Source organism: Sporobolomyces koalae (assembly GCF_050403365.1).
Source record: "Sporobolomyces koalae JCM15063 DNA, S_koalae_JCM15063T_v1_ctg19, whole genome shotgun sequence".
Taxonomy (NCBI): Eukaryota; Fungi; Basidiomycota; class Microbotryomycetes; order Sporidiobolales; family Sporidiobolaceae; genus Sporobolomyces; species Sporobolomyces koalae.
This window is the reverse complement of record NW_027481752.1, coordinates 181,408-205,457: the sequence shown is the minus strand read 5'-3', so window position 1 is coordinate 205,457 and position 24,050 is coordinate 181,408. Positions and strand designations below refer to the sequence as shown.

At 55.2% G+C, this 24,050-nt stretch overlaps 11 protein-coding genes across 11 annotated transcripts; 4 read left to right on the top strand and 7 right to left on the bottom strand.

Moving 5' to 3' along the window:
- Nucleotides 1–73: 73 nt before the first annotated feature.
- JCM15063_002740 (uncharacterized protein) lies at nucleotides 74–1,373 on the bottom strand (the record flags this gene model as incomplete). The annotated part of the gene is made up of 9 exons (XM_076679070.1): nucleotides 74–278; nucleotides 347–443; nucleotides 505–563; nucleotides 626–673; nucleotides 746–803; nucleotides 875–954; nucleotides 1,023–1,086; nucleotides 1,154–1,183; nucleotides 1,277–1,373. 9 exons carry the CDS (start codon nucleotides 1,371–1,373, stop codon nucleotides 74–76), a joined length of 738 nt encoding a protein of 245 aa, XP_076533830.1.
- A 1,200-nt stretch (nucleotides 1,374–2,573) lies between these two features.
- SNF8 (ESCRT-II subunit protein SNF8) lies at nucleotides 2,574–3,407 on the top strand (the record flags this gene model as incomplete). The annotated part of the gene is made up of 1 exon (XM_076679069.1): nucleotides 2,574–3,407. One exon carries the CDS (start codon nucleotides 2,574–2,576, stop codon nucleotides 3,405–3,407), a length of 834 nt encoding a protein of 277 aa, XP_076533829.1.
- A 354-nt stretch (nucleotides 3,408–3,761) lies between these two features.
- On the bottom strand, nucleotides 3,762–4,656 carry JCM15063_002738 (TFIIIC subunit 6 family protein; the record flags this gene model as incomplete). Its single annotated transcript, XM_076679068.1, has 4 exons — nucleotides 3,762–4,108; nucleotides 4,180–4,279; nucleotides 4,350–4,427; nucleotides 4,495–4,656. 4 exons carry the CDS (start codon nucleotides 4,654–4,656, stop codon nucleotides 3,762–3,764), a joined length of 687 nt encoding a protein of 228 aa, XP_076533828.1.
- Nucleotides 4,657–4,986: 330 nt separating this feature from the next.
- JCM15063_002737 (uncharacterized protein) lies at nucleotides 4,987–8,455 on the bottom strand (the record flags this gene model as incomplete). Its single annotated transcript, XM_076679067.1, has 10 exons — nucleotides 4,987–5,792; nucleotides 5,851–6,738; nucleotides 6,797–6,960; nucleotides 7,020–7,142; nucleotides 7,206–7,556; nucleotides 7,623–7,800; nucleotides 7,862–7,963; nucleotides 8,027–8,166; nucleotides 8,233–8,353; nucleotides 8,419–8,455. The coding sequence occupies 10 exons, from the start codon at nucleotides 8,453–8,455 to the stop codon at nucleotides 4,987–4,989; spliced, it is 2,910 nt and encodes a 969-aa protein (XP_076533827.1).
- A 1,557-nt stretch (nucleotides 8,456–10,012) lies between these two features.
- On the bottom strand, nucleotides 10,013–11,704 carry JCM15063_002736 (sterol desaturase family protein; the record flags this gene model as incomplete). Its single annotated transcript, XM_076679066.1, has 9 exons — nucleotides 10,013–10,123; nucleotides 10,186–10,290; nucleotides 10,349–10,461; nucleotides 10,524–10,617; nucleotides 10,679–10,806; nucleotides 10,875–10,970; nucleotides 11,035–11,121; nucleotides 11,183–11,387; nucleotides 11,486–11,704. The coding sequence occupies 9 exons, from the start codon at nucleotides 11,702–11,704 to the stop codon at nucleotides 10,013–10,015; spliced, it is 1,158 nt and encodes a 385-aa protein (XP_076533826.1).
- A 221-nt stretch (nucleotides 11,705–11,925) lies between these two features.
- Nucleotides 11,926–13,156, bottom strand: JCM15063_002735 (uncharacterized protein; the record flags this gene model as incomplete). Its single annotated transcript, XM_076679065.1, has 3 exons — nucleotides 11,926–12,289; nucleotides 12,355–12,891; nucleotides 12,966–13,156. The coding sequence occupies 3 exons, from the start codon at nucleotides 13,154–13,156 to the stop codon at nucleotides 11,926–11,928; spliced, it is 1,092 nt and encodes a 363-aa protein (XP_076533825.1).
- Nucleotides 13,157–13,650: 494 nt separating this feature from the next.
- Nucleotides 13,651–15,939, top strand: GPI10 (putative glycosylphosphatidylinositol-alpha 1,2 mannosyltransferase; the record flags this gene model as incomplete). The annotated part of the gene is made up of 6 exons (XM_076679064.1): nucleotides 13,651–13,980; nucleotides 14,053–14,157; nucleotides 14,221–14,399; nucleotides 14,468–14,626; nucleotides 14,689–15,438; nucleotides 15,510–15,939. 6 exons carry the CDS (start codon nucleotides 13,651–13,653, stop codon nucleotides 15,937–15,939), a joined length of 1,953 nt encoding a protein of 650 aa, XP_076533824.1.
- A 36-nt stretch (nucleotides 15,940–15,975) lies between these two features.
- Nucleotides 15,976–16,990, bottom strand: MTQ2 (S-adenosylmethionine-dependent methyltransferase; the record flags this gene model as incomplete). The annotated part of the gene is made up of 6 exons (XM_076679063.1): nucleotides 15,976–16,062; nucleotides 16,131–16,232; nucleotides 16,303–16,585; nucleotides 16,642–16,704; nucleotides 16,783–16,861; nucleotides 16,924–16,990. The coding sequence occupies 6 exons, from the start codon at nucleotides 16,988–16,990 to the stop codon at nucleotides 15,976–15,978; spliced, it is 681 nt and encodes a 226-aa protein (XP_076533823.1).
- A 764-nt stretch (nucleotides 16,991–17,754) lies between these two features.
- On the top strand, nucleotides 17,755–20,206 carry JCM15063_002732 (ferric reductase family protein; the record flags this gene model as incomplete). The annotated part of the gene is made up of 8 exons (XM_076679062.1): nucleotides 17,755–18,270; nucleotides 18,337–18,519; nucleotides 18,580–18,714; nucleotides 18,774–18,891; nucleotides 18,959–19,153; nucleotides 19,216–19,539; nucleotides 19,612–20,016; nucleotides 20,106–20,206. The coding sequence occupies 8 exons, from the start codon at nucleotides 17,755–17,757 to the stop codon at nucleotides 20,204–20,206; spliced, it is 1,977 nt and encodes a 658-aa protein (XP_076533822.1).
- Nucleotides 20,207–20,614: 408 nt separating this feature from the next.
- JCM15063_002731 (uncharacterized protein) lies at nucleotides 20,615–22,617 on the bottom strand (the record flags this gene model as incomplete). The annotated part of the gene is made up of 2 exons (XM_076679061.1): nucleotides 20,615–20,682; nucleotides 20,772–22,617. 2 exons carry the CDS (start codon nucleotides 22,615–22,617, stop codon nucleotides 20,615–20,617), a joined length of 1,914 nt encoding a protein of 637 aa, XP_076533821.1.
- A 212-nt stretch (nucleotides 22,618–22,829) lies between these two features.
- On the top strand, nucleotides 22,830–24,012 carry JCM15063_002730 (IST3 family RNA-binding protein; the record flags this gene model as incomplete). The annotated part of the gene is made up of 4 exons (XM_076679060.1): nucleotides 22,830–22,907; nucleotides 22,969–23,048; nucleotides 23,115–23,342; nucleotides 23,427–24,012. 4 exons carry the CDS (start codon nucleotides 22,830–22,832, stop codon nucleotides 24,010–24,012), a joined length of 972 nt encoding a protein of 323 aa, XP_076533820.1.
- Between the last annotated feature and the right edge of the window lie 38 nt (nucleotides 24,013–24,050).

The window sequence follows — 24,050 nt, the reverse complement described above, 5'->3', positions numbered from 1 at the left end:
GGTCACTGATCCTTGAATGCGGGCTGCGATATCAGCTCCGTCTATCAACGTAGGTCGAGCGTAGACTCACGACTTAGAAAAAGGTGCGACGGCCGATCTCGGCTCGTCGTGCTCGAGCTCGACCCGAAGGAACCGAAGCGAGCTGACACGTGTTGGACGGGCCACAGACGAGGGATTGACCCACCGCGGTTTCAGTGCAGTAGAATTCGGGATCGCTCGAACAGTCGGCGCCGACCGTCGTTCCGTGAGTGTCGCAATCTCCGGTACCGTAATTGCAGCTTTTACAAGTCAATCGAGGAGAGAGTGTTAGACAGCCCTGGAGCTATGACCGATATCAAGGACGTACTAGCCGCCAGCGCAGAATTGATTGAAAATGGCGTAGTTTTCAGCATCGGTAAACGCCACCGAACCTTGCGTAGGGTCTTGACAGAAAGCTCCGAAAGCTAGAGAAGATTCCGGTTAGCTGTGCTAGTCGGCAACTGAGAGCCAAAAGGTAGCGCTTGCCTCCACAGGAATCGGATGGCGTCGTTGTGAAATCACCAGCGAGGCAGTAAAGGAAACCGCTACGTATCGAGCGAGAGGGTCAGAGCGTGAAGACACAACCTGGTCATGTTTTGGAACCTACGAGCAGTTCGTGTCAAGCCCAGCGCAAGCTTGGAGGAAGCCCCCTTGGCTGTCGGCGTGGCAGGGTGAGTACGAGTACGAGGTATAGGCATAAATTGACAGGAAGATCTCTACTACTGACCAGATCCCAGCGGCACAGACTCCATTGTCACAGTTTTGGTCGCTTGTGCATGTAGCGCCTGTCGATCAGGTAGGTATTCGAGAATCAGCCTTGCGCATAGAGCCCAAGCCACGAAACCGTAAACCGTACCAGCAATTCCGCAGAAATAGGCGCCAGTCTCAACCTCCTTTGAGCATGTGGGATCGATGGGGGTCAGTCCGTCACCTTGACTATCAACAGTACGTACCAGGTGTTGTCAGCGGACAAACAACACGGACGAATGCACGAGAAAGCTCACATTCCGGTGCCGGCCGCGTTGGCGCCCGGAGCGTTCAAATTGGCAGCGAGACACTGGGTTTGATCTGCAGGGAGGAAGAAGCAGTTCAGACCAGCGAAGGGTTTACAGTAGGAAGATTGCGGGAATCGTACCCGGCGAGAAGGTGCCATCGCCGTTGATGACTACGAGCGCGAGATGGACGGAGTCAGTAGATCCGGCTTGCGACGACGACGACAAGCCAGGAGAACAAGCGAAGGTAACAACAAACAACCTACTCGAGCAACCGAAGCGTCCGTACCCCAAGATCCCAGCTGCAGAAACGACACTCGAGAGCGAGGCGACGGAAGCGAGTCCGGCGATGTAGTAGCGCATGATTGAGGGAAGCGACGCGGAGGGTCGAGAGAAAAGTATGTTCGAAAGAGTGACTGGGGTAAGAAGGCCACAGCGCCAGTAAGCGGTGAGCGCGTGGAGGAGGGGAGGACGGAAGGGTTCGAGACGGATGCGAAGAAGAAAGGGAGGCAAGAGAAGGAGAGAGAGGCAGCATCGGCGGGAAATGTTGGGTGAATGTCAGAAAGCTCAAGGACTGCGAGAGGACGCATGCCGGGCAAAGTTCCGACACGCGCAAGCGTATCTGGAGACTCGGAACCTAGAGCTTGAACGCGACTCGCGGCGATCGCTTGCGCAGCTACGCGATTTGTGCGCGATCGAATTGCTCCGCAGACTACTGGGCCTCTACCGTGATGAAGGGCAATGAGGTAGCGACCCAAGCGCACCAGCGGAGACTCTGCGCGTCAAGCGATCACTTCAGCCTCCAACTCGTCGGCAGATCGATCCGAGTAGCAACAGAAGGCAGGCATCAGGACCGGCGAAAGCCGCCGTGTGCTACGAGAGGGGAAAAGGAGAACTTACCTTATAATCATAGCGCTCGTATCGGTAAAAGAGCTGTCGTAGTATCCTTTGACGGGGTCCTGTCGACACGAGAGCACAGAGTGCCTGTGAAAACAAGTGCTTTGACTAGTGCCGAGCTTCACTGCGTGTTGTAGCTGGATCGGTTCGGGGGCGTGTCGATGGAAACCATTCCAGCGCGCGCAAATTGTCCTATCCCGTCACCACCGCGTAGGAAGTTTCCTCCTCCTGATCTGACTACCTTCCGGATTACACGCACACCGACACAAAGACGGATGCACTTCGGAACAGGAGTAGCTCAGACGAGGCGACCCGAGCGCGTGATAGATAAGTGCGCTCAGTCGGCGTGACAGTGGGGGCTTCGTCGTCCCTAAACTAGTGCAGTTCAACAAGATTGTTCTGGTTGCAGCTCGACCCGCGAGCGACATGGTCCCCGAAGAATCAATGGCGTTGCGTTATCGGAACAGGCGGTTGCGCAAGCTTCAGTGCCGATCAGCACAGCCGCTCGAAATGCAAATAGGCGTCCGGCATGGTGATGATACGAAGAGGTGCAAGTCGTGCTGTACAGGAGTATACGAAGCGATCGTCTTGACCGGCGCGAGGGGCCGAGATGGTCTGGTTGTCATCTCGTCTCGATATCGCACCTCAAAGTCAATCTCGATCGGGATGGCAAGACGCACAGCGGGGTACAGCTCGCTGCAGCGGCACCTCGATTCAGCGAGCTCGTACTCGACGCTGTCCGAGTCGCTCTCGGCTCAGCAGAGCGCGACACTCGCAGCCCAACTCGCCACGTTCCAGTCGGCCCTCTCGACCTTCTCGACTCACCACCGAGCCAAGATTCTGTCCTCGCCCGAGTTCCGCGACCACTTCTCGCAGTTGTGCGCCGAGTTGGGCGTCGATCCGTTAGGAGGTGGGGCAAAGGGCATGTGGGACAAGATCGGCGTAGGCGACTGGTACTATGCGCTTGGCGTGCAGATCGTCGACGTGTGCCTGCAGAAGCGAGACCGGGCAGGCGGGCTCGTCGCGCTCGACGAAGTCTTGCGCGAAGTCAGGAAGCTCCGGTCTATCCCAACTCCTGCTGCGAACGCTCGCAACCTGAAACTACCCGGGTCCCAAGCAAATACGACCGCAACAACGACGGCAGACATCTCCGAGGGCGACGTGCAGAGAGCGATCGAAGCGCTCGAACCGTTAGGATGCGGCTACGAAATCATTCAGGTTGGTGGCAGAAAGGTCGTCAGGTGTGCACCCGGAGGACTCGACCGCGACTCGCTCGTCGTCGTTGAAGCAGCGCAGGGTACGGGGAGAGGAGCCGCGACGAGGGACGACGTGCAGGCATTCTCCCGAGACGAATCGGGCGAGACCTGGACGATGGATCGCGTCGAACAAGCGATCGAAAAGGCCCTGATGGATGATGGCATGATTTGGCTCGACGAACAGAACAACGGTGTGACAGTCCAGAGAGAGTATTGGTGTCCCGCATTGTTCGTGATGGAGTAGAACAAATACTATCCCGTATGTAGTTCCCGGTTCCCCGATGTGCATCGGACCCCGCGACTGACCTGCACTGTCCTAGCGCGTCAAGATCCTGCGGACTAGTCTGTACTTGTAGATTGACGTCTGTCTGTGTTTAGATTGATGAGCTGTTGTTGTTGTTTCCAATACATTCTATGACTTCGCCGTGTCCTCCTCATTTGAACTTAACGCAGTGCGCTCGTGAGGGCTATTCTGCCTATACACCCGGGCGACGCAACCTCCACCAAATATGCCGCGAGCGTGTCATGACAAGGCTTGAGCTCTCCATTGTCACGATTCGGCAGAGTTGCAAGCCTACGCCAGTCGTTTCTGAGCTTCCTACGTTCCTACCGGTGTTGGTGCAGCGGCTCCGTTCTCTCCTGGTGGTTGTGCAGTGTTGACCGACGAGGTTGCCGCTTCTGTCGCCTTATCGGTCCCGTTCGCTGCCTGACCTCCAGCACTAACCCTACCTCGCCCTCGACTCGTGCGCGGAGCGCTGTTCCGGCCAGGCCTTGCCTGCTTCGAGGCGGGTTGGTTTGCCGCACCTGATTGCGATTCTCCGTTCGTTCCGGATCCACCGAGATCTGTGGCATGATGCGCATAGTCGATCGATACGGGTTGGAACACGATCCTACTCGTCGTTGTGGCGAACGGTTGTAGCACTGTCTGCTCGTCACCCGGATTTGCTGCATGGCGGATTGTCCGTACTCTCATCAGTCTGATAATCGTGTTCGAAAATCGATACACTATCGCTCACGCTGTGGCTTTAGAATGATGTCTGTCCCTAACGAGGTTTGGTGAGTTCCCTGGAAGTACTGGTTACCGATCCTGACTATCGGTGTTGTAGATTCTGCAGCCTTTCAAGTTTCACACCTCGTTCACGGTCAGTTCGGTGCCTTCCTGGTTCAATGACCGTATCAAACTCACCAACAGCTGGAATGACTCGGCCTGCTCGAGAGAGTGTTCGGCTAGATGAGGGCCAAAGTCCAAAGTGACATATTCAACCTGAATCTCGTGAACGAGCGCGTTGGTCAGAACCTCCAGAGCATCAGGACAGGCGCCAATTACCCACCTCTTCTTCCTCCCATTCATCATCGTCGACGAGGTCGTCGTGAGAAGCACTTCTAGATGAAGCCGAAAACTGCTCGACTCGAGTCCAGCTCGACGTCAAGACTGGCTCGTGTGCCCTGTAGCGTAGAGGCGGCGGAGTTGGCAGCTCGAAATCCCCGTCCATAGCCGGGTGGAGAATCGGGAGTAGCAGAAACAAGGGGAAAATAACGTCTGTAAACATAAGCGTGTGGGGCCGGAGGCGTCCTCTCGCTATACCAGCCAATTTCGCCTGTCAAGACATGCGAGGTAAAGCAATTGCATTACGAACAACGAGAGAACAAGAAAACGACAGCTTGCAAACGTGACAAAAGGAACACATGCGGAAGACGACTGAGGTATAGGTTTGACCGGGGAGATAATCGAGAAACAAAGAGCGAGAGTACTACAAGAAAGTGACTTCAAACATCCTACAGATTAAGAGAAGTTACATACGAGATCGAGGGAGAGGGTAGAATCACAGGTCGCGGACTTTGCCTCCTTTGCCTTTCGCTTGAACGACCCAAACCCTCGAGGCTGATCCCTCGACGACACAGGCAGTCGCTTGATCTCCCAGTGCGCGCCGAACTTCGGTCGAGACACAGATCGAGCGCTGCACCTTGTCGGCGTGCAGTTTGAGCAAATGCGTGATCTCGGCCGTGTGAGACGGAGCGTCGAGTCGCGATCGACCAACGAGCGCGATCAGAGGCCGGATTGAGGTAGAATTCGAAGAAGTGGACAGAGTAGACAGTCGCGAGAGGGTGTATTGCAAGGGCTGCGCCGTTGAGACCTTCTCGTAGGTGATACGCTTGAGAACATCTTGGATATCCTTCGGTCGCGTGGCATCATCTTCAGCAGGTGAAGGGGAGAAATAGCGTCCGAGGAGGATGTCGTCCTGTGCCTCGCTGGCGACTCCGTGATTAGCGCCTTCGCGAGCGATGGTCGGGTACATCGTGTCTGTCGCATTCGCCGAACCGTGAACAGTGAACATGGGGTTCTCGGAAGTAGCAGAGTTGAGCTTCTCGTCGGGGAACGAGCCAGTAGTTGCGGTGTGGGCGAGTGCGAGATCGGCAGGAGTCGGTTCGGCGGCGCGGACTATGTGGAGCACAGTAGCCGAGAGGTGCGGATTCGCAGTGACGAGCTGCAAGAGTAACCTCAAGCATTCGCGATCGTCGGAGCCACCATGGAAGGGAAGAACGATGTGCGAGTTATAGATCGGGAGCGACGAGTTCGAAGCCGTCGTGGAAGGCTCGGTTTCGAGGAACAGAGAAACGTTGCAAGGTGCTGTTACACGATGAATCGTCAGCCCGGAAGTCCGATGCTGCTACGTCGACTGACTCACCTTCAGCGAACACGCGGCGGGCGAAAGTAGCGTAAGAAGCGGCTTCGCCGCCGCTTCTTCCACGGGCACCTTTGGCGTCGTGTAGACCAAAGAGCCCTTCGAGTGGGTTCCTAATGTACTGCTCGACGAGACCTCCATCGCCTTGCTCAGATTGCTTGCCTTTGCCGTTTCCAGCATTGGATTCAGTAGCATCCAGGGACCAGGGGATGACGACCATTTCGGACTGTTCCTCTTCGACCCATTTGGCGACCTGGTAAGAATACTGGTCTTCCGAGATGATGTTCAGGCGCGAATTGACCGGAATGCCGAGACCGGCGGCGAACGATCGCAGGAGGGACGATAGGACATCGCCGCGCAGAAGCGTTGTGATGGACGATGCAGCGTGAAGGAGGGCAGAAGTTCGCTCTGTAAGGGCGACAAGGCGGAATGCGGCTAGTGATACGAAAGCCTTCGAAGGGTGACCAGTGATCGAGGGAGCGGAGGGAGAATGCGCGACCTTGCCATCGGCTTCATGTGAACCGTCTTCTGAAGAAGCGGTCGACTCTACGTGCGCGACGGTAAGCTCGGATTGACCTTTGACGAGCCTTACTAGGTCCATGATCGGTCCAAAGTGGTCAAGCTGTTCCAGTACGATGGCGAAGCGAGAGAGGGCTTTTTCTCCGTCCGAGTTCGTGGCAGCAGATTTCTGCTGCTCTGACGAGTCGAGCGAGTTGCGTTCGCGCTCAAGTTGGAGACGGTACGACGGTGGATAGAAGGCGAGGGTGAGGGGCGAGGTGATGAAGGTAGTGATTAGGGCCATCAGGACAAACATGGCAAAGACTTCAAGGTTGAGCACGCCGGCGTTGAGTCCGATGTTGAGGACAATGAGTTCGACCAGACCCTTGCAGGCTATTGAAGGCCAGATTCGATCAGAGGAGCTTTCAAAGCCGTATAGGAGGAGACCTACCCATCAGACTGCCGACCGCGCCACTCTCTCGCCACGTCATGCCGAACGCCTTCGCGACACCTCCCGAGGCCAAGAATTTGCTTGCAAAAGCAACGACAATGATGCAGATCGTCCACGCCCACATCTTGCCAGTGTTGAGCAATGTCAAGTCCGTTTTGAAACCCCTGATTTGCGAAATATTCAGATGACGCAACTGGCTGGCATCCAAGGAAACAGTACTTACGAGAGGGCAAAGTAAATCGGCAGGAAGAGGACAGAGACCAAGTCCTCGATTTTCTCCGTCAAGGGCGAGCGAATGTCTTTCGGGACAATCAAGCCGACAAGGAAAGCACCAAAGATGGCATGGCTGCCAACGAGGAATAGCAATTCAACAAAAGGGCCATTCAGGAGTCGCGAGGGGATGACTCACATTCCAAGCTTGTCGGTGAACCAGGCACTTGCGAGGACAGCGAAAACCACAGAGACAGTCATGGTTTGACTGGGCCCCCACTCGCCCGAGCTGCGGGTCTTCCTGCCGAGTAGCTTGAGCAGGGGCCGACCAACGAACCACAAGACGAGAATCCAGGCGATGCAGGTAAGCAAGGTGTATAGGACGATGAGACCGGAAGCCGCGTTGGCGAGGCAGATAGCGAGTGCGAGGAGAAGCCAGCCGACAACGTCGTTTCCGATGCCGGCAGACAGCGCAATAACACCGACATTAGTTTGAATCAGGTTCTCGTCGAGCAGGATGCGAGAGAGAACGGGCATCGCCGTAATCGAGCTGTAGGGATTGAATGTCGCGTTAGTCGAGTTTGTCCGACATTGCTAGCCGTTCGCCCGGACCTACAAGGCAGTGCCCACGAATAGGATGAAGATTCCAAAGCTCTTGGACGGGTCGATGAAGTTGCGGTAGACTCCAGTGGCAACAGCCGCACCCAAGGCGAAAGGAATTGCGATCGAGATGGCTGAAATCGTCGTCGATACTTTCGCATTGCGCCGGAACAATCCGAGATCGATTTCCATTCCTGTTTCGTGAGGGAGGTCAGCGATTGCTTTGCATGCTCGCGAGTCGCTCGAAGGACTCGCCAATGAGGAACAGGAAAAGGGTCAAGCCGATGTTGGCTACGAGGTTCAGGTACGGAACTGATACGGCGGGGAAAATTGTGCTGGTGAAGTTTGGAATGCGTCCTGATTCGACAAGCGACGAGGTCAGAGGTGCACGGCCATTGCAAGATGAACGTGGTAGCGAACCGAAAGCGGTGGGACCGAGCAGCACTCCCGCGACAATTTCGCTGATGACCCTGGGCTGCCTCGCATAGCGCAATCCGAAATGTAGAATCCTTGAAAGCGCGACGATGATGAATGCCTGCACGATGAAGAGCGCGAGCGGGCTGCCGAACGTTGAGAATGAGCAATCCGCACGGCGATCAGCTTCACGAACCATGGACGGTGCTCACTCGCTGCTCGAGAACTCGATCGGACTCGGTGCATGGGGATCGAAGATGCCTGCAGTCTGTCGCTGGGTGACCGCAGGGGGAAGAACAGTCGTAATTGTCGCAAGAGGTCGCCCGACGAGAGCTGTAGTACCAGTTTCATAGGGCATCAGAGGCAACTTCCCCTCGAAGACGTCAGATCAGACTCACTCGCTGTCACCTTGGCGACTGTCGAAGTAGCAGACATGGGCGCGCGAAGGGAGGCGGTGTAGACGTGATTTGAAAGAAAGGGGGCGAGATGTGCACACCGCAGCCGGCCTCACGAACGAAGGAGACAGAGAGGGGACGATGCTGGCAGTTCGCAGCGGGACCAAGGACTCGCAGAGGTACGTGGGACGTCGCCAGGCGAAAGGATCCTGCGCTGGAACCCGATGCTAGATTACGCAGGAACCGACTCGATCGCTTGCGTGGGGCCCTCCTGCTGAACGTGCTGCGTGCGTTCTTTGTGCTATAGGTCGGCTGATGTGCTGGCTGAACTGGCAGAGGATTCCAAGGTAGAGCCAAGGCAAAGCATCGGCTCGAATGCGGCGACCATTGCGAGACACAGCTGGAAAAGGTCTAGCCCTTTCCAAGTCTCGCGCTCGCATACCTGGAGCTTGGGCCCGCGCCCGCGCTCACCGCTCAAACGTGCGCGCCTCGCTCGACGAGGGCATTCGATCTTTGAGAGCCACAGTACTCGCAACCAACTGGCAACCCGTACAATAATGATTGCTCTCGAGTCCGACCTGTGTCACTCTACGGGAATAACTCGCAAAAAGACGTCGGGTCCGCGCAGATTGCGAGCCCTATTAACTGTACCATCATATCGACTGCCGGATTCATGAACGATGGCTCTGACTACCCGACGGTACTCTGGGTTAGCTTGATCCTCAGGGGTCGAGCAGAAACGAGCTCACAGGTCAGATTTCTTCTCAAAGTAGCCGTGCAACAGATAGAAGCTGGCGTCGCTTCTCCATTCATGGTGTTCATCCAGGAAGCGCGACAACTCGCTCATGCTGCTGCTCCATGAATCCTCGGATTTCGCCAGCTCGTCGAGGCGAGTCCTCTTGTCGCTCAGGATCTCGTAGCCTGTGCTATCGTACATCAGAAGATTTCTGGCCCTTTGCAGCTTGTAGAGCTTGGTGAGAACTTTTTCGAAGCGTTGCTACAATCCCTTGCGTTCAGTAGAGACCTGAGAGGCCCGCGTCGCGACTGAGATCGTTGAAAGCCTCACCCGGTCATCACGGGCCACCTGTTTCGCTTTCGGTCAGCGCTACTACTAGCAGTCTTTGTGGTAGAAAGAGCTACGGACAGGCTTGAAGGGATCTGTCTTTGCAATCGATTGCTGGTGCTATCAAACAAGGGCCTAAGCTTGACATTTATTCAGACTCGAACACTGTGGAAACTACTCACATGCGTCGACATAGCTGCGGAAGGTCTGCCGAAGGTCGACACGGAATCGTGAGGACAACCGGAAGGAAAGGCGGAAAGTTGAGAGTGAGAAGCGAGAGCCGCCTCGCTCACTCCTCGGATTCGGAGGAGTGTGGGTCAGAGCACAATGTCCGAAAGCTGGCACGTACAGCAGGAGGCTGTCTCATCCGTAATATCCTACAGACAGCGGAAGAGACCGCACAGACCTGCTTCGTGGATAACGCTTTTCGGGCCTCGCCTCAGCGCAGATCTGGACTCCATGGGGAGACCGCGATTTGGAAAACACATAATAATTATTTACATTACGTACATGGGCGTACACAATATGGGATCGCTAAAGACCGTAACTCTCGATCCTGTCAGCACAAGTGCCCCAAATTCGATCGTAGATCCTGGTCTGTTTGCCGTAATTCTTGCCAGATTTGCCGAAGCGATGGTGAAGATCCTGTTTAAAGCGAATGAGTCAATATAAGCAACGGTTATCTTGAGCTAAACGATCGGGCTTACGTGATCTTCAACGATAAGGTCCATTCCGAACGGTCGCAAGATCCAGCCAAGAACCGGGTGAGTCCAGTATGCCCGCACGCCACTGTGTCCCATCATTTCGACGTACTACGCACACGAAAGAGCGTCAGACATTATCATGGCAACGAGCGAGAATTGTACTCACGATCGTGTAGCACATGGTGAGATAAAGCTCGGAGAACGACATTGGCACCAGAAGCGACGTGGCGAGGGGAATGGAAAACACTTCGAGGAACTCCTGACGAGACTCGGCGAGAACTGTGCAAGCGAACGCAGCGATCAGCAACAAAGCAAACTTCTGAAGGTGCGACGAAACTGACTGCTCAGAATCGGTGTAGGGTGTTTCGTAGTGTGATGGTGCGAGTGGATCGACCAGAGAAAGTCGTTCTCGTGCGTCAAGCGGTGGTAGCAGTACTGATCGGATCGTGTATTCGTTAGCTCAATCCGCGACAGAAAGCGTGGAGTGATGACTTACAAAGAGATAGTCGAGCGTGACCTCCCAAGCCGCGAGCTTGAGGGGATAGTACCAGCTGAAGTTGATTGGTTGTGCCTGCTTGTCATACCGCAGCCCAAATGTAACTGCAGTCCGGACGAACATGTATGCTGAAATCATGGGGCGAGTCGTAAGCTTTCAGGATAATCGGAGCCAAACTGTGACGGATTCTGCTTACCGAGGATACCGATTGCAAGATGCGTGACCGACTTGTCAGGAGTGCGATCCCGCCCAATGTTTTTCTCGTCGAATGTGCCATAATAAACCAGGTAGTCTGCAACAGGGTGGCGTATTCGTGAGCTTTCGCAAAAAGTGCACGGAGAAGGAGGGGAACGCACGGTTCAGCCTGTGCACGACCGACAGAGCAAACCCGACAAATGCGTGGAAATAGAAGGTGTAGGCGAGAGCTAGTGGCCATTTGTAGTCTATAAGAAACGAAGACGTCAGCGATCGGAAAGGCGATCTTAGCATGCTGAGAACACTCACTAGGGAAGAAGTAGTACGACAGCTGCTGGACGACCAGAGGCGCCAAACCGCGGGTGAGGATGAAGACGTTCTCCTTCCAGATTGGATGAGTGGGAAGAGGTCCGCGGTCGATCTCTTCATCTTTGAGCTCGTGCACAGACGCTGGGCAAGTCGCGAGATTGCAGAGAAACTCGGCGACGTTCATTTGCGTTTTCTTCTTCAGATACTGTGGCGGCCAGACAATTCCGCGTCAGTCAAATTCGCGAGCAATGTCATTGCGTAATGGCACTCTGCGAAATTGGGAAGGCGAAAATGGCGACCTACGAAAGTCGAAGGCGGACGCCTGTCGACCTGCTGTCGAGTCGTGCGCGGAGGCTTCCGCGTCTTATCATCGGGGTCAGTCGCGTACGAGATAGGGGTCTCGAGCGAGGACGAAGAGCATTCGGAATCCGTGAGGGAGCCGCTGGATGCGCGCCGCTGAACCGGTTCAGGCTTAGTCACCTGCGGTCGCGCCGCTGAATCTATAGCTGATGTTGAGTACATGTCGAATGCGTTTAGTGTGAGTTGTGAGGAAGAGAAGAGCGAGAACGGCTAGGTTAGCCAGAACAATTTCGTCGGCGAAGTCGAAGGAAGTCCCCGACTTCACGTGCGTCGCTCCTCTGACGTGTCACCCGTGTGGCGTTACGAATTACATTTCATAAATATAGTTTATACAGCATGTCCGCGATATGATATTCTACACTGCAGGCGCTCTGGGGAAGAGCTCAGGATAATTGCGTGCTGACGAGGTCTCCAATGTAAGCCGTTGCGTTCGTCAGCTCGTTGCTGTACCCGCGATAGTTACCGAATTTGAGCGACGTGCTGCTGCCCATGTCGCCCTTGGCCGAGTAGGTCAACAGCGGTCGGCGCAAGTTCGAATCCGAATACGCCGTGTAGGTCATCGAACCCGACAAACCGTACGTAATCGTGAGCGTGTGCGAGATCGTCTTGCCAAACCAGTAGTGAATCCCAGCTGCAAGCGGTTGTACGCATGAATAGCACCCTCGCACGAAATCCTGTATGCGTACTTCGCCGTTCGTGTAGTCGAGCGTGATGACAGGTCCTCCACAGGCATCCCGTCTCAAGATTCTACCAGGCCGATCGGTCGCATTCAGCATGCAGGTCATTTACACAATGAGCGAAAGGCGACCTACTGCCAGGCGTGGAAGAACAAGGAGGTCGTCCCTGTGTTGAGAGACTGATAACTTTTCCACGTGTACTTCCAAGTCGTTCCAGCACGAGCGCCTGGCCATGTGAGAAGCTCATTACGCTGCCGCGGGATAGGAGGGTCAGGCTTGGGAGTGACGGTCGGGGCAGCCGTGGTCGTGGTCGTTGCGGATGTCGTGGGGGTCGAGCCTGAGCTTGTCGTGGAGGAAGAGGTCACCCTGGTTGAGCACGTTGCAACTTGCCGTTTACCCTTGAGACAAGGAAGTAGCAGAGAGTCAGCCAGAGTGGCTGCGAGCAGGAACGTGCGTCGACTTGCCAATCGATTCACTTGCGCAGGCGCCTGGTCTGGGAACGCTTGAAAGTAGCTTTCGAGATCGTCGTCATTCGAGGCTGCCCTGCGCTCCGCAAGGCTCATCGCAGCCCAAATCTTATCGCCTTTCGCTGGGTTGTATGCGCTGAGATCACGGCGGTAGCGCGACGCCGGGTTGGTTGCGCTCTGCAGGTTTCCAACAGCGCCAAGATTCCTGCCAGGTGCATGTTGGAACCTAGTGAACTCGTTGCGCACGTGTGCCGACAGGAAGTTGAGTGATTCTCTCACGAGGTGTAGCAGTCAGAGATCTTGACCGCGAAGGGACACCTGCCATGAGACAGAGTGCCCGATGCCTGCCACATGAGGTTCGGGTTGATCGAGCCGGACTGAAAATAAGTACCATCGGCGAGTTGCTGGCCCGCTGCGCACGAGAAGAAGAGAACGCTCGACAGGGAGGATAGAAATGCCGCGAGACGCATCGCGGTCGGAGGCGTGAAGGCTCAATCGTTGTTGCCGTGGATGGTGCTTCGAAACGCGTTCAATAGAGCAGGGGGAATGGGATATTCGGAACCGCGCGCAATTGTGCATCGCGATATTCCATGATTTGTCGAAACCGGATTTCCCGCGGTCGCGACGGACGGGACTCCGAAGCGTACAGCCATCGTCAACGTACAGTAGTCGGCGTATACGTAATTGGATCCGGATTTCGGTTTTCGACAGGGGGACGTCCCGACGCGCTCGTCCTCCGGTATTGGCTGTGTACGCAATACTTCGCAGAGCCGCTCCGCCGTTGATCCCCTGGCCCCTCCCGATCACTTTGCGCTCCGGCCTACAGAGCATCAAGACCTCTTTGCTCCGGATACAGCAACGCCGACCACCACGTCCCAGCGAATGAGCGCCTTCGGGACATTCGATTCAATCCTCCTGTCGCGTTCCCGCCTAGCGAGGCAGCATTCGAATCGCTCGCCGTAAAATGCGAGCTCTGGTGTCGACTCCACTGTTGCTCGCGCTCGCGTTCCGCTGCGTGAATGCCGTCGTGTCGCGCGCCTTCTTTCAACCCGACGAGTACTGGCAATCCCTTGAGGTCGCGCACCGGCTCGTGTTTGGGTACGGTTGGAGCACTTGGGAATGGCAGCCAAGTCCGGGACTGCCCGCGGGGGGAAAATCGAGCGCGGCTGCTTGGTGGAGCACGTTGAGGGATGGCGGTAGAGGCGGCATTCGGAGTCCGCTAAGCGTTCTGCCCACTGTAGCAATCTACTGGGTGCTCCGTGTTGCCGGTCTTGACGGGGCCGACGAATGGCTCGTGAGTGTCGTGACGAGATCGAAGAAGCGGTCCGTCCGCTGACACCGCTCTTCCCAACCATATGCACCACAGGTTCTGGCTCCGCGTCTTGTGCAAGGTTGCATAGCCGCTTCGAGCGATATGGCGATCCGAACGCTAGCCGAGATGATGCTCGGTCCCGAATTCGCAACGGCGACCGTCAGTCCAGTCTGTCGCACGTCATCTGCAGAGCTGGGCTGATCCCTTTACGGAGAGCTTCAGATGGTCGCTTCGCTGACATCGTTCTTCAATTTTTGGACCGCGACGCGAACGTTTTCTAATTCGACAGAGACTGCACTGACAGTTTGGGCCCTACGGTGGTGGCCGTGGGAATTGTATCGACTTGCTGGGACTGCAGCCAACCCTTCGGAAAGCTCTATGCGGAGTGTGAAAAAACGGCTGTACGTGCGAAGTCTTTCTTCATACAAGCCTATGCTGAGTTCAGAAGCTTCGGCATGCGCTGGTCTAGGTCGACCGGGTCTCTCCAGACGGCACTTATCCTGGCAGCTTTGGCAACACTCATACGTCCATCGAATGCTATCATATGGCTCATTCTCGGTTCCCGGCTGTTCCTCCAAAGCTCGACTCGCAGGCGAAGATCGATTCTTCTGACAGCCTCGCTTGTATCGTTAGTCACTCTCTTCCCAGCCGGCCAGGCTGTCTACTGATGACAACCCTTTCTCTGTGCAGTGTATTTGCTGTGTCTTTCTCGCTCGTGCTCGATACCACGTTCTACGATACCCCGACCTTTACGCCTCTTCGCTTCCTCTCGACAAACGTCTTCCATTCCATCTCGCTTTTCTACGGACAGAATCCGTGGCACTTTTACATCTTTCAAGGACTACCGATCCTACTCTTGACCCAACTCCTATTCCTAGTTGACGGAATCGCACTCTTCTGGCGCTCGAAACCGCCATCAGTGCGCAACCCGTCCGCGCTCACGGAGCTCGGCTGCACTGCGCTTGGAACGATAGTCAGCTACTCGCTTCTGAGTCACAAAGAATGGAGGTTCCTGCATCCGATCCTCCCGATCCTGCAACTCTTCGTCGCGATCTCCCTCGTGACTGCCTATCAGAGGTACACGACTACGGCGAATCCGAAACGCTCAAACGCTCCCGGCTTGTACCCGCTCCAGCGACTTGCGTTGAAATGTCGGATCAAGCTGTCGCATATCTTGGTCCTCGGCGTCGCTCTCGTCCCTGCATTTTACCTGACAGCGTATCATACGAAGGGACAGACCGATGTCATGCTGTGGCTGCGGGACGAGATGAGACTCGGACGATCGGGTCTGCGATTCGGGAACGACAAGATCGAGAGCGTGGGATTCGCGATGCCCTGTCACTCGACACCTTGGCAAAGTCATTTGCACTCGGAGGAGCTCGAAGGTCCCGTCTCGGAGCGAAGCAAGTTGTGGTTCATTGGGTGTGAACCTCCTATTTCGTGAGTCAGGTGTTCGTTGCAGCTCGTCTGTGTATACATGCTCGACACTGACAGCTCAAGCATTCCCACAGCGAACAATCCGTCGAGTTGTATCAGGATCAATCCGATCATTTCTACGCTGCCCCTTCGACCTACTTTCTCAATCGCTTCCCTCCTACTGTTGATCCCAGCTTTCCACCATGCGGTCCGAATTGTACGCCACATCCTGACCCATACACGCTCTCGCCATCTTCGCCTGTCGTCCTGCAAGCTCGCCAGGCCCTTGAATCCCAGGGTTTCGATCGAGGTTGGCGCCACACGTGGCCTTCGCATCTAGTTGTGTTCAAGAACCTTCTGAAGGTCTCGTGTCGCCCGAATGAGGATTGCTCGACTGTCGGCTCGCTTCTGCTGGACAAGATGGGGTACAGGGTCGAGAAGGAATTTTGGAACGGGATTGCCGGGTGGCACGAGGACGACAGGAGAAAAGGTGGAGTCGTCGTGTTGCGGTGGCAGGGAAACTGACTGGGTGCGACGTGCCCTAGATTATTGTTTTGCGAATCAAGTTGACGCGAGCTTGGGGTGTGTCGGCCTCCAGAATCGCAAAATGTGAAGGTGTTCTCGGCCAGCTCTCCGCTTCAGCGTGACCTGGAAAATCAAAAATACAGTTAGTCAGTAGAGCGCTAGTACTACAGAAGCCGTGGGGCATATCTCACCTCGCCTTCGAGACCCCGATCCTTCATCTGTTGCAAGATCTCGAGCGGTTTGTTCTGCGGTACCGCCACGAGGTAGAACATGCCTCGCTCCGAGAGCAATAGCTGCACAAAAGTCGAAGATTGTCAGCTCAGATTGAACGATTGGCCGAGGAGTCGAAAAAGGCGGCCTTACGTCAACCTGTTCGAGCACTTTGTTCGTAATCTTCATGCCGCTTTCTCCTCCCGCCCAAGCTTTCTCGATCGTTCCTTGCCCCTGTGCGTCCCACAATTCATCGTCTTCTGTCTCTACGTAAGGTGGGTTGAACACGAGGACGTCGACCTGCCGGGTCAGGCGCGGCAGGAGGGACGCCGTCAGGTTGGTCAGGATCGGGTCGAGAGGCTTGTTGTTGGCAACACCAGTCTGTGATGTACATCGAGTGGCATGCGGGTTCAAGTCGGTACAGAGGTAGACTGTTCTACGGATCGATCAGCTCAAGAAAAGGATGTGTTTCAACCGACGCGAGAAGTGAACTTGCGAGCAGACGATGCACCACAGATTGACCCCAGAAATGCCGAGACGCAACCTGATCCGGAACTACTCGAAATTGACGAAACATCAGTAACATGGTAGCTGCAGGTACAGTCAGACAAGGAGCAGTCGTTGAACACTGACCCAATTTCGAGACATAGCGTGCTGCCCTTGAGAAGCGCCTCATCTTGCTCGAGCCCATCGAGGAGAATGAAGGTATCTTCTACACTCTCGTGCGGAGCCGATCAGCGCAGTCCGAAATGCCAAATGACGAGCGTCACGAACCTGCAGGCTCGTACACAGATTCGAAGTCGGCCGCTTTGAGATGCGATGTCGAAGGTGTCGGGATCATCCTCTACACTACAAGTGATTCCCGACAGACGTAGCCGAGCTTCGCGTCGCGTATGGTACGCAAGAAGTGCGATCCGAGGGCAATCTCAAGATTTCCGCTGATCTGAATCATTGATGAGAAATGTCTCAGATTCTCGGTCGATGATTCTCTCCGCTGCGAGGGTTGCCGACGAGGTATTGTTGCGCTGGCTTTCAAATATTACCGCTGCAGCTGAGCTCGCAAACCGGATGCGTCCGGCAGACCCGCCTGGCTTTAACCGGAGTCTCTGCAGCCGCGCGGCCCGACTCCGTCTTCGTCCTCGCATTGGACCGGGCGATCCGGCGGCACGTTTATTGCCATGCGTCGAAGCACTTTGTCGACACGAGCTCCCCGCTGATCGAATGGATCGCCCTGTGTTCCCAGCGCCGCATTCCACCTAGTGCGCGCCGTTTCGGGAAGGAGTGTCGCCGGAACCTGCCTATTTCGCTAGATTCGCCTTCCAAGCTCGTGTTTCGAAACTCTGGGTCAATTCTCTTCTCCCCCTTTGAGATCATTCTCTTCGGTGTCAGTGGCCGCGCGGAAAGACGGATGTCCTTGGGATTCACCCTCTCTCTCTCTTTGCCTGCTATCCGACGCTCGTTTTCTCAGAGAGACCGTGACTGTGTCACCTGCGACCTTTTCGGCTGTGCCAATCGTTCGCTCTCTCCTTACAGGTGGACTGGATCCAACCTCGCCCTCGACAATTCTGCCACTTTCGTCCCCAAACCTGTTTCGTGCATTGAATTATGTCCCCCGTCCTCGCTTCACACGAGACGCTTGATGCGTACCTCGGTTTCGTTAACCCCGCCTACTCACCACTCAACGACACCCTCGATCTTGCGACTCTCCTCGCGCCCTCGTCACTGGTTGATGCCCAGCTCGTCAAGCGACTCTCGCACGAAGCCGCAATCGTCGTGGCAAAGCAATCCGCACGACAGAAGGCTGCGACGCTTGCGTTCGTCGAAGCATATCAATGGATCATCGTCGCGGTCGTCGGATGCCTTACAATCCGCCATCTGATTCTCATCGCCGCGCGCAACAATCGGAAATGGCAACTCGTGCTGCAGAAGCTCGATGAACTGCACATGGAGAAGCTCGGACAACGCGGCATGAAGCCGCTCGGACACCGCGCGCCCACAAGCGCAAAACTCGACGCCATCATCTTTTACCCGCTCACATCCAAGTGGTGGCTCGGCCTCGAGAACCCTTTGCAGCTCTTCTTGCTGATAGCGAGCATCGCGATCAATGCTGGTTTCATTCTCGTATGTGTCGTTCTGAATCGCACGAGAAACCCGCGCATTCTGACAAGCAGTGTCTCACGAAATCAGGCAATCTCGCTTCAGTGGGACGGGCCCACGACGGAAGTGTGGAATACGATCCACGTCGTAGCCCTTCGCTGTGGCTTCATGTCTCTCGCCCAACTTCCCGCCGTCATCGCTTTGACCGGTCGCAACTCGCTGGTCCAGTTCTTGACCGGTATCGAATACCAGCATCTGCGATTTGCCCACAAGGTGAGCTCGCAGACTATGTGAGCATTTTGTCGATACCGTGCACTGACGCGCCTTTCGCAGCTCCTTGCAATGTGGATGGCGATTCTCGGCTTGATTCACACATTCGATGCCACATTTGCCAACTTCAAATATTTCGGAGGCAACGGCGTCGGTAACCTCTACCTGCACAATTACCTCGGTCAGACCGGTATCGTCGTACGTTGCGCTCGTGCCCGTCAGCAGGGTAGGAACTGACTCGCCTGCACTCTCGGCAGATGATCGCTGGCTTCTTCCTGTGCCTCTTTTTCGCTTTCCTTCGCAAGCGTTGCTACGAGATCTTTCTCGTCAGTCACGTCGTTGGCACTATCATGATCCTCGTCGGTATCATCTATCGTGAGTCGAACGAAGTCTGCCATTGCTCTGAATAGCAAGCAAGGCTGACGCCGTGATCATTGCCTAGACGTTCCTGCTCTCGCCGTGTGGCTCTATGTTCCCGTCGGCTTCTGGATCTTTGAGCGACTTGCGAGAATGGTTCAGCTCGTTTCAATCAGCCTGCTCACCAAGCTGCAATTCCGCTCGCCCCTTATTCGAGCTCATGCAACTTCGATCGAAGGAGCTGTCGTAATCCGAGTGCCGTTCAAGGGCAGATGGGAAGGTGAGCAGATTCCGGACGTGCTCGTATCTTTCAGTAGCTGACAACGATCCTGAATCATTCAGCTGGCCAACACGCTTACCTCAAATTCCTCGACCCCTCCTTCATTCGCACCCCTCACATCTACTTGCAGTCGCACCCATTCAGTATCTCGAACGTACCTGCCTGCTCCGAAGCCGACGAACAAGGTCGACACGAAATGCTGTTTGTCATGAGGACCAGGAAAGGCATGACGAAGACGCTCGCCGACCGGTTGGCCGCGAGTCCGACGGGATCTGCAGATTTGTGGATGACGGTCGAGGGACCCTATGGAGGATCGATCGACACCGAGCAGTTCCACGAGGTCCTACTCGTGGCTGGAGGAGCGGGCATCTCGCACTGCATGTCTCGTGAGTAGTTGCTGCTCCTCTCGACTGCGTCCCTTGAATCTTTGCTGACTCCGGTGGCTCTTGACGGTACAGTCCTGGCAAACATCCTTCACCAAGCCCGAAGCTCGTATGGCTGTGCCACGCGAGTCAAGGTAGTGTGGACCGTGCAGAACATTGAACAATCGATCTGGACCCTGAGCGAATTGCTCAACTCTGCCAAGACGGCGTTCGAAGCGGGTGTCGAACTGCAAGTCGAACTGTACGTCTCGCGCGGAATGGCGGCACCAAGTCCCCAAACGGTTGACCTGCTCGTCAAAGAATTACCACCACCCCCTCACCTCGAACAAAGACGATCGTCAATGGCGAGCGAGGAATGGAACAACTTGAGCAAGGAATCTCCGATAGCCGATGCGCTCAACATCATTGGCGGTCGACCTTGTCTCGATCGAATCGTACCTCGATTCGTCTCGGGCGCGGAAGGCAAATCTCTCGTCGTCGGTTAGTCTTTTTCTTGTCGCTTTTCAGCCAACGTGCTCAGAAATCAACGACCTTTTGCTCACGGTGTCTGCGACTTTGCTTGTGTACAGCCTGTGGACCCGGTTCGATGGCATCCGCAGTGCGGTACGAAGTGACGAAATTGATCGCGGCGTACCCCGTCTCGCTCGAAATCGCTCTCTTCGAATGCTGAGGACCCCTTGATCGAGATCGACGACGACTCCGCCTTGCCCGGAAACCTTGAATGTTTCCTGTTCCTTCTCACGCCATATATAGAAATCACCACTCTTCTCTTCGTTCGCTTTCATGTAGCCTTCTATTCCTCTTTACGACTGGATCGTTTGCGGAATCCCTTGTAGCCTACACCTCATTTACTCCAAGCTTGCTGAAACATGCGCTCTTTTATTCCTCGCATGAATCGATCAGGTTGTTGGCGAGAAGTCACGTCGGCAGAATGTAGCCGATTCGCAGAAAAGCATCATCAGTCAGGCGATACGAGCGATTCGTGCAGATCGATATCAGTGTCGTTCGTCGCAAAGGATAGAAAGAGGTATCAATGCAAGGTAATGTAGGGTATATGCCCGAGACGATGAAGAGATCTCTAGACTTCGGCTTTGAGATCGCCTTGGACGAGTGCGTAGACGAGAAACCCGACAGCGTAAGGTGGAACTGTTGAAAACGTCAAAAGCACATCAATCAACCCGAACGAGCGAGATCAGTTCCCTTTCGAGGGAGAAAAGGGGGAAGAAAGAACCTACCGAAAGTGAATACTCTCGATACGATCCTCAATCCGCGATTTCGTAAGCCAGTCGAGTCCTGTTGCGCCGATTTGTGTAACTTGCGAGTCTCTTGCAAGAACCTACGCTTCGCGATGAATCGAGTCGGGCCATTCAGTTCTCGGTTCTTTCGAGTTTGGGTCAGGGTCGATGTTGTTGTCCGAGACGTGGCGGTGAGAGGTTTGAAATCGATTGAAGAGTCGGGTTGCTTTGCAAGAGTCGACGAGACTTGTTGATGTCGAGGCAATCGCGTGTCGAGTAGGCGTAACTGTTGGCGAGAACCAAACAGGAACGTAATGGGACCATAACGGGAGAGTGCGGCGAGGATTAGAGAGGGAGACGATGGAGGTGGAGTGCGGACGATCGACCGAACAGGTTTCGAAGGATGAATTGCAGGATGTACGAATGCTGGACGAAGGAGTTTTGCCGCTGACGAGACTCGCTTCGCTGCGTGTTGATGTTTGTCGACTCTTCTGCGCGAGAGTAACGATCCCGTTCCAGGTCGATTGATCGTCCTGATCTGTCCTATCCGTACCATTCCGATCTTGCGCTTGTTCGTGCCTAGCAACTTTCTCGCCCTCCTCTCACTCTTGCCTCCAATCGATCTCCCTTTGCGCTGCTCCCGGACAACATTGCCGTCTTGCTCGAGTTTGACCCGTTCTTGTATCGCCTGCAATTTGGCGTCTTGTGCAGCCCATTGTGACTTGCCTTCCCACACGACATTGCGCATGCGTTCGAACGGACGACTGACGAGACTGAATACCCATCCAGCGATACCTCCACTCAGGAGGATTCCGATACTCTGCACAATCAACCCTATACCCGTTCGTTGCGTCTTGATGTCTCCTTGATCATTGTCCCCAATTCGCCCGGACGAAGGTTCGAACGCACGGTCGATCGCGTACGCGATTTGTTTCGACCCTTCTCGACCGAGTTCGAAAATGGTGAAAAACAGTCCGAACCCAATCGAATCTTTGACGAGGGTCAACGAGAACAAACTCCAACTCTTCCTCGCCCACGTCCTCGCGAGTTCGATGCGCTTCTGTCCAAGTTTGTCCCTCGGGTTGACGGAGACATGGGAGGTCGATTCGGTCGACGCGGCGAGGGGCGATGCCGACGAAGATGCGAGAGGTTGAACAAACAGGGATTGTTTCAAGAGGTGAGCCCAACTGACGAATGGGATCCCAGCACCTTTGGTCGACTTCTTGAGCCGCTTTCGACGGTCTCGCTTGGACGACGAATCGTTTGACGGGTCGGGTGCGTTTATCCCGACGGACAAGAAGCGTTGTCTGCGCAAGAGCAACAATCTCGCGTTGTCGAGAGGGGTCGACAGGATGGACTGAACGGCTCCAGCAAGCGATCCCGAGACGAAAGGTACGTAGATGAACTCGTATGCAAAGGTCGGCGTCGATGGAGGCAAGAGCGCTCGTTCAGAGGTGGTGTACGTTGTGAAGAGTGTCAATCCGATCATGGCGTTGACGACCATGGGAGGCAGGATGTGACGTGGGATGAAGCGCCATCCCTCCTTCTTGATGAGCGAGCGTACGAATTGGCGATTGACAGTCTGGCCTTGCTCGTTCGCGATCGCTTGGATCCCAGCCCAGGTCGAGATCTTGACGGGTCTGAACAGTCGGATCGGGCGTTTGAACAGGAATGCGAGAGTCGCGATGAGCGTCCTGGACAAGGCGGCGAGGGTCGAAGAGCCTGTGCCGCTCGGATCGGTGTCGACCGCATCTTTGGGATCTACTGCGGTAGCTATCGCCATCACAGCTTTGTCGTCATTTCGATCCTCGCGTTTCTCCCCTTGAGGATGGTTGTCGGCAAGCATGATGTCGACGTCGCGCTGGTCTCACGGTGACATGGTCGCCTACGGGTTGAGTTTGCCCTTTGCGGGTACTGCGGCGCTCTTGATGGTCTACTGGACGCTGTAAACGGCGCGAAGGCTACCTAAGGAGAGTTGGATGTGTCAAGAGTGTCAACTGCGCAACTAGTGAATCATCGTTCATCTCTTCCTCTCTCATCCCGTTATCCCTCTCGCGAATGAATCAGATTCAGCAGATCCAGCGAATTAATCAGCAAGAGCTCGATTCGGGCGCGACCGTGTCATGGCATGATCAAGCGAGTTTCTCTCGTTCTCGCTCACTCTTGACGAGACTTACCCCATGATTCCCTGGTGCAGTACAAGGACTCGGCATACATCAACGTCGGAGGACTTCCGTACAACCTGACCGAGGGAGACGTCATTACCATCTTCTCTCAGTGAGTTGCCTACAGAACCACGCATTCAGGGAACGGACAAGCGTGCTAAGTCGGCTACTGCGTCAGGTATGGCGAAGTACTCGATATCAACATGCCACGAGACAAGACGACGGGCAAAGTACGAGGGTTTGCCTGGCTCATGTACTCGGATCAACGCTCGACCGTCCTCGCGGTCGACAACCTCAATGGTGCAACTATCCTCGGACGTATGATCCGGGTCGATCACGTGCTCAATTACAAACAGTTGGAACATGACGAGGAAACGGGCAAGATGAAGGAACGTGAACAAGAGTCGTAAGTTCCTTTCTCTTTTCCCCCATCTATATCGCCCGGGCTCTCCCCTCACAAACTCGTCTACTTCCTTTTCCCTTCTTACAGCTTCGCGGCGGATCCGAGAAACTTTATTGGCAAAAAGGATGATGGCAACGATTCTGATACGCCGTCGGAACAATCGTTGCCGCCAAACTTTGATCCCGAAGATCCCATGGCCGAATACATTCTCGCACAGCATCGAGAAGGTTCTCAACGACGCAAAGCGAAAGGCAAAAGTTTGAGCGAACAGGACAAGGAGGACAAACGACGTAGGAAGGAAGAACGTCGGGTCAAACGGGAAGAACGAGATCGCAAGAAAGCGAGAATAGGAGATGGAGGCAGGTCTCGAGAGCGTGATTCGAAGCGGGACTCTTCGAGCAGGAGAGATCCGAGGTCGAGGTCGAGGTCGCCCGATCGATCCAGGCGACGAATCGAGGACGAGCGCGAGCACGAGCGTGACAGGTTGGGACGACGAGACGAAGGTGACTCGCGCTCAAAGAGGCGGAGAGATGACGACCCAAGAGACTACTCTGACGATGAAGGCTCCAGGCGGAGAGACCCTGCTTCTTCGTCCCGGCGTGATCATCGTGGAGGGGACCAAGGAGGTCGAGGCAGCTCGTTTGCAGACCTCGAGAAATGGGCACGAGGATAGACTTCGCGTAATCCAATGAAATATGAAACGTGAATGTT